We start from the raw sequence: 8,018 nt of genomic DNA, 5'->3' as shown, positions 1-8,018 counted from the left end.
ATATATATATATATATATATAATAAAATATATCCAGTCGTATGCATTCCAGGTAAGAAATTTTACTAGCACTTTTACTTTTCTGTTCCCACTATGTTTGCATAATCCTATACCTTACAGCTCATGTATTTCTATATTGGATTATATTATGTCTGAATATGTTCATTTTTATTTATATATATGGTGTAATATTTACATTCTTGCTGACTATTAGTTGCAGCACATATATATTAGGAGAAATTACTATGTCGCGCACGGAGCATATTTTCTATATTCGTAATGCGTGTACATAAGCACGCATTCAATCCTATATATATATAATGTGTGTGTGTGCAGTCTTTTTCAATAAATATTATGCAGATATATTTTTCGTCTACTGTGAATCCTGGGATCAGTAGTGCAGCGAGCAGCCATTCTCCAAGTTTACTCGGGTAGTATATTATCCTAATATCAGTCCATCTGGCTTCTTCAGTTTCCAGTTTCCTTGTATTTAACATACAAACAGCCGTTCACTGCTGCTGATATTACTCCTAAAATTAATTTGTGATTAACCCCAATTTTTCCCTGATCTGGGCCTTAAAATCCATGATTCTGTTTTTAAAATGTCTTACTTTAGCATCATTATTAGTTAACTATATTCCATCTTTGCATCTAAAATGAAGTGTAATGACGTTGACCAGAATCACTGCTCGGCCAGCTTGTAATTCGTTGATTTCATTATAATGAATCAACTATCCTATTATGTAGTAAGTTCAAAATTTCCCCTTATACCGAATTTGTTATTTCCGTGTGCGTACACGAAATAAATATTAGCACATGCACTCCTGCATCCTTACGTGAGCATATATATGAATATATACATATACTCACGCATACACGCACGCACGTGCACACACACAAGTTTTATCAGCATTAATTCAAAACTTAAATGTAGAATGTGATTTTCAGTAGTTTCCTTCCCGTTCCATTTTCGTTTTATTTTGCACCAATTCCTTCCTAGCTGCTGCTATATATCTCCTCTTAACCAACAGCTTAAAAATAAACTGTTGCTTTCGACCGCACGCTATGGTTCACTTTATTATTTATCAATGTTTCTCGGGTTATATTTATATTTTATTCATAGTGCACACACGCTGAAATATACATGCATGCATGCTTACACAATATAAATTGCGTGTTTAACTTGGCCTGTAAGGAAATAAGCAAATCTCATCCAGTTGTTTTTATTTCTGCTTCCTATTTTTTTAATGCTTAAAAGCACTTTTTCAGTTTGGTATATGATAATGAATATATATGTTGTATTAACGAGACTTTAAAAGCATTAGCTTTAATGCTAAAATTATATTTAAACCATTATATATTTAACAATTTCTTTGCAAGATTACTTATCGTCCTGTTTATACACAGGGACCAACGAATTATATACCAGTCATATGTCATTGTCAATTAATTCGTATATACATCATCCCCTTTCATAAATTGACCTTGTTCTATAATTACATTTAATTTCCTCAAATTAGGATCACTTCTAATCTGAATCATGCATGGTCAGCTACTTATATGAAAGTCTTAGAGTTTTCATGACATTACATGGCTGCCTCCAGCCTATCGAATTTCGTACTATTCAATTACGAATTTGGTGTTTATTTAACGTTTTTGGAACTTGAATAGTTTTTATTTTATTTTTCCGAGACTAGCAAACTGAAGTGGGTTGCTTGTTGGCAGTCTATTTTAATCATACATACGGGCGTGTTAGAATCGGTCAACCAGGAAGTGGCTGAGTCGTCTTATAGTAGTTAGTGTAGTAGCAGTTTTGCTCGTGTATGGTTATTTTGCAAATGTCTTGTATATGTGCATACATATCTCTAGCATAGTTCATTATTGCAATGGAAGTATTTTATTGAATCTAGATTATTGGTGTGCATGCATTATATATATATATATATATATATATATATATATCAATGAGACAAACGTTGATTCCAGCATCATTGTTTTATTCTGATGTAATTTTTTTGTCATATTGGAAATAATTGCTCGTGGTATTGATATCTGTGGAAAAGGGAACTTTTACATTGCTAAAGAATTGTTGGCTGTTGATGTTATATTGTTATTTACAAGAGTTTTCTGCTGGAAGTGATTTTCCTCCCTTTCATTTCTTCTATAAATTTTTTTTCCATATTTAGTTGACCATCTACTTTAAAGTCTAGTAAATAAAGCATGTGCGGTATCTTGGGCAAGTAAATGTCTTCTATAACCTCGGGCCGACCGAAGGCTTGTGAGTGGATTTGGTAGGCGGAAACTGAAAGAAGTTCGTTGTATATATGCGTGTATTGTCTCTCTATGTATTTGTATCCCACCACCGCTTGACAATCGGTGTTGGCGTGTTTACGTCCCGTAACCTAGCGGCTCGGCAAAACCCACCGATAGAATAGATGCCGTGCTTAAAATAAAAAAGTGCTGGGGTCGATTCATTCGACTAAATATCTTCAAGGCCGTGTCCCAGCATGGCCGCAGTCGAATGACTTAAACAAGTAAAAGATAAATGTGAATAGAATTGTAATAGATGTTAGGATATTGAACAGGTGATGCTATTCTGAACTTGTTTTCTCTCTCTTTATAGTCAAAGGAAGATGCAAGACTCTTGCATCGATAGTTAATATTGTTGATATCAGCTACACAGGATTGTTTCTTTTATGCATGTTAAAAACGCAAAGACGTATTAAGCTTTTCCTCGCTGTAGCTACCAATCAATTACGCAGCTATAAGTTATAATCTACAGGGTGGTACAAACATTTCACAGCTAAATGAGAGAAGGGTCAGCAAAATATATCTCCGGTGACAGTATAAATTGTCGACCCTCCTACCAGGAGAGCATGGTTTACTTCGGTCATCTGTGACTCCTTCATTAATAAAAAAAAGGTCTTTATTGAAACAGACGACTGAAGTGTGTGTATATGTATATATATATATAATATATATATATATATATATAATACAGGGCTTGTAAAATTATTAACTTAACCATGTTTATTCACACGTGTACAGTGTAGGTTTTTATTGGCGGAGGTAAAGAATACGTACACTCGGTGGTGAGGGTTTTTGTTACGCCGAAAACCGGTGGTGTACGTATTCTTTACCTCCACCTTTTTATTTTTAAATAATGGAATATTTTGCTTACGTTGTTTTTTTTTAATAACAAATCATTAATTTACATACTCCACAAAGTTTTTCTTTTTAATATTTTCGTTTTTTTTAAATTTAAAATGTTTACTTTTCGTTTATTCAGTTATTTTAATTAAAAACTGTTAGTACATAATACATTTAGTGTTATGTAAGTTTCATTTCATCAGATGCCCGATCAAGGAACTACACGTGTTAATTCCTGTACAATATTATTGATTTCTTGCATTAATGCAAGATCGATTAAAAGGGAGATACGCATTTAAGATATGTGTGTGTATGTATATATAGACACACACACATAGATCATACATTTACATACGTGGTAAGTAGCTTGTTTAGTGGCACCTTGGGCAAGTGCCTTCTACTATAGCCTCGGGCCAGCCTGTGAGTGGATTTGGTAGACGGAAACTGAAAGAAGCCCGTCGTATATATATATATATATATATATATATATGTGTGTGTGTGTTTGTGTCTGTTCTCCCACCATCGTTTGACAACCGGTGTTGGTATGTTTACGTCCCCCGTAACTTAGCTGTTCGGCAAGGGACCGATAGAATAAGTACTAGGCTTACAAAGAATAGTCCTGGGGTCGATTTGTTCGACTAAAGGCAGTGCTCCAGCATGGCCGCAGTCAAAATGACAAAAAGAATAGAATACATAACATCCATGCATGCATATTTTTTCAATGTACAAATAGAAAAAATAGTTACCAGGGTAACAAAAATCACATAAGTTCCAAGGATATTACAGCCTACTTATAAAGGTAAAAATTCCAATAGATATGCATACATACATACATAAATAAATTCAAAAAGGGATAAAATTCTTTTACAAGAATTTTATCAAGAAGCCAGTGTGTAAAAAAAAATTCATAAGGGACACACACACACATATGCGCATACATATATGTATTGATGCATACATGTATATATATGTACATACACATTTTCACATATACATATTCACATATGTATATACACACACACATATATATACATATTCATTCATATATATATATATATTTACACGCATAAATGCAGGTATGAAAATTTGATCGATCTAAATTTATAGTGATTGTTTATCATCACAGATCCAAATTTTAATCTCAGGGTTAAATTTTGCCAGTATTGATTTGTAATCAATACAATAAATTATTAGTAAATATATCATGTAATATATCAAGCAAAAATTACAACGATCATTTCAACGTTTTATAATTTGTTTGGGCTTAACCATATACTAGATTTGCTGGTATCAGTCAGTCAATTTCATGAGTAGTATTCATTTCTGGCATTTTCAAATTTTTGTCACTGGTCTTTCGTCGTGTCCAGGTTTCACATTTGCATTAGATGTCAGAATTGGCTCTTCCAAAATATGAGATTTTTTTCATCTCTGCATCCAGAATCTGAGTTAGCCTTATGTTCATTTGCAAGTATATTTGACTTTGTTCATGGCTTGTTTCAATAAATGGACACAAGGATATGTTGCTTAGAAGATAAAATACACTTGAAAAAAAAAATTCTTTAGAATCGAAAAATGAAAATTGTTACAAATTTTACTGTTAGTACTTGGTAGTGAATTATTTTAGAAATGCTTGAGTATTTGAAAGAAAAACACTTGAGAAAACATAGGGAGATGATGAAAGATCTTGCTTCAAAGTTTAGAAGGGAAGAGGGAGATAATCCTAAATCTCTTTATTATTATCTGGCTTATTATAACCCTCTTTTCTCAAGTGTTCACCAAACTTGTATACAGTATAAAAAGCATTCAATATTGTTAGACGCATTTTCGTCTAGTATTTAGAATCAGCCATTTGAAAAGGCTCCAACCAAAAGTGAGCACACTAACTAGAAACTAAATATTCGAACAGTTGGCATAATTTAGGCGGCACAACATAGAACATTAGCATATCTGTGCCTGTATATGTTGTAATACTCGAGTTATTGCACCTTAAATGTTAGGTGACGACTCGGATGAGCGACGTGTAACGAGTCGCGTATATATGTGGTGCGCAAATGTAATAGATGATTGTGTATGTATACACACAAACGTGTTTATGCACATAAATGAACTTTTTAAGAATATTCTAAAAACTCAAAGGCAGGATCGATGGTTAGGACACTAGGAACCACATGAGTGTTTTAGCATTCCAGTTTGTATGTAGGTAATAGTAATTTGCAAAATCGACGACACCTTATGTGTAATGAAAGTTACGGGACTTGTGATACTGACTGGTTGATTGAAAGACACGTTCGATAATGACACAGATTTCCGTTGTCTATTTCACTATTATCGAACATGATGCAATTAATTGTACGTTGTTTTAGATAGCTTACAAAAAAATAACGTTATACATATGTGGTTACTTGAATCTAGAGAAAGGTCAGATTTGATATAGTTTTTGTTGCATTGTTTTAAGATTTTTAGTAGAATGTGGGGATTTTCACGTACATACAGTATCGTATACAAATTGTGTCTGATCCTCAAGTAATAAGTAACTTGTTCAAAATTACTTTATGGTATTTAAATGAAATGACAAAACTGACTTTTTCTCGTTCACCGACACACACACACAAACACGTACGTGTATATACAGTTTTATTTCTCTGTCAAGTACAAATCTTATCGATTTTATTCTACTAACATCGACTTTGTATTATGCAATCAGGAAAGTATTTCTTTTCAGACAAGATACGATTAACTAACCGTATCTACTTTTAGATTAGAACAGTCTTTTCCTTATTTTATAAACACTTTATAATATCTATAACAATTAAAAACAAGAAACTGGGATATTATTGCATATAATTAAAAATTCTGTTATTTGAAAGAAAATATAAATTTTTCTATTGCCCCCACAAAAACTTCACATAACATTAAAAATTCGAAACGATAACTTTAGAATCATTTTCTAAAGTTTTTTGGAAGATAAAGGTGGTGGTAGAGGGGGTTGATATCCTTAAAAAACAATCATGTCAGTTAGATGTTGCTGTCGTCGTGTATACGTTTTTGACAACCAGCCTTTGTAACTTAACCATTTATTTAACTAGTCTGTCAGGTGTGTGTGTATATATACTTGCCGTAACTTCATTTTCACTATTAGGCTACTTAGAACATTTATGGTTGCAAATGAACACACAAAACAGGTAATTTAATCTCTCATTCATTATATAGTTAGTATTATTTATTTTTTAAATATATTATCAATTGGTATATATGAAGAGCAGATTGGGTTTTGTATACTAAATTTGAGTTTCCAGGTATCGTATTTTAAATAGTGTGTGCGTGCGCGCTCTATGTGTGTGCGTATATATTACACAAGCATTCACTACATTACATACAAATTTATATATATAAATGTACACATGCATGTATGCATGTACACACACTTCTGCGAATATACAATATACACTCTTACACACATTCGAGTGTTCCCTAGCCTATCTATAAATCGACCAGTAAAACGTGTTATTACTTTTTAAACAGAACGCCACAGACGCCCGATTTCTCACTTTCTCTCATAATTCCATTTTTCTGCTACTCCCTCCCCACTTTGTATATTTATCTGCTTAAAATATCGTCAAAAATCCCTGCATGTCTTTATATATTTTCATGTTTCATGAATTGTGTCTGTATATGATAAATATTGCTTTTTACTTGAAATTTTCTCCATTTGATCTCGTGTATAATTTCGCCTTTATTTTATATTTTATTGTTAGAGTATAAAATCGTTTGAAAATATTTTTTAGAAAGTTTCATTTGTTTTGTATTCTTTTTAAAATTTCAGGTTGTGCCAACTTAAATAGTTCAAAAGTAAAAAGTCATGGCTAATGAAGTGCTCTCTGCTGCTTCGTCTCCCATTAACTCATCCCCGGTACCAAATGAAGAAAATTTGTGTAGAAACTGTGAGAAAAAGCTTAAACAGCCCAAAGTACTTGATTGCTTACATGTCTTTTGCCAAGAATGTCTGCAGAGTACAGTGGACGAAATCCACAACAGAACAGGTACCATTCCTGATGTGATCGAATGCAGTGTGTGTTCTCAAGGGACAAGGCTCTCTGCCAAAGGTGTTGAAAGCTTACCGTCAGATGATGTCATGTCCGATATGCTGGAAGTTGACCTGGCCGATGATGACCCTATTGTATGTACCAGCTGTAAAGCCAAAGAGAAGGCCATTGCAAGATGTTCTGATTGTGCCAATTTCCTCTGTCCCCATTGTGTGTCGGCTCACCAATATATGAGATGTTTTGAAGATCATAAGGTATCCTTTAATCTCTTCAAAAATTATTTTTCATTTCCACAAGGATTAATGATATAGCTGAAGTATATTTAAACTATCTCCGGCAGCATTATCCCTTATTTCGCATATTATTCATTAATTTTTAAAATTACAGTGATCAAAATATTATTTACGTGTGTGTAAGAAATTTTAACATTTCGTCAAATACACATTTTTGATTACTGAACAGTTTTAATTCAGTAATACCTTGGGGCGATTTGTCAATGTGACTTATTCAGTTCCTGAGATACAGGTTCATCAAAGCAATTTCTCATTCCTGTTATATATATATATATATATATATATATATACTAGCAGAGATACCCGGCGTTGCCCGTGTTACATGCAATTGAAAAATGAGATTTTTCTTTTATATTTTCTGTAAGGAACTGGAATACATATGATTCGAATTTCATCAACATTGCACATGAGGGTTCTTTCCCTCTTTACACACCCTAAAAAAATTCTAATCAAGAGACATGTATCCCATACTATTGATCTTTATGCGCATATTCCAAAATTTCAGTCTTCTAGAAACTGTAAAAAAGATTTTG

At 32.9% G+C, this 8,018-nt stretch overlaps 1 protein-coding gene across 3 annotated transcripts in view; it reads left to right on the top strand.

Moving 5' to 3' along the window:
* LOC106873738 (brain tumor protein) overlaps nucleotides 1-8,018 on the top strand; it is a 40,978-nt gene continuing 32,960 nt past the window's right edge. Inside the window, exons 1-2 of one of the 3 annotated variants that reach the window (XM_014921230.2) lie at nucleotides 1-51; nucleotides 6,973-7,446. In XM_014921230.2, the coding sequence (XP_014776716.1) occupies nucleotides 7,009-7,446 (438 nt within the window). In that variant the 5' untranslated portion in view covers nucleotides 1-51; nucleotides 6,973-7,008. Of the gene's footprint in view, nucleotides 52-726; nucleotides 746-6,114; nucleotides 6,332-6,972; nucleotides 7,447-8,018 lie in introns of those variants that run through there. The other 2 variants (XM_052973664.1, XM_014921229.2) reach the window with 2 other exon arrangements.

Source organism: Octopus bimaculoides, chromosome 16, assembly GCF_001194135.2.
Source record: "Octopus bimaculoides isolate UCB-OBI-ISO-001 chromosome 16, ASM119413v2, whole genome shotgun sequence".
NCBI lineage: Eukaryota > Metazoa > Mollusca > Cephalopoda > Octopoda > Octopodidae > Octopus > Octopus bimaculoides.
Note: the sequence above shows the minus strand (reverse complement) of the source record. Positions and strands in the feature narration are given on the sequence as shown.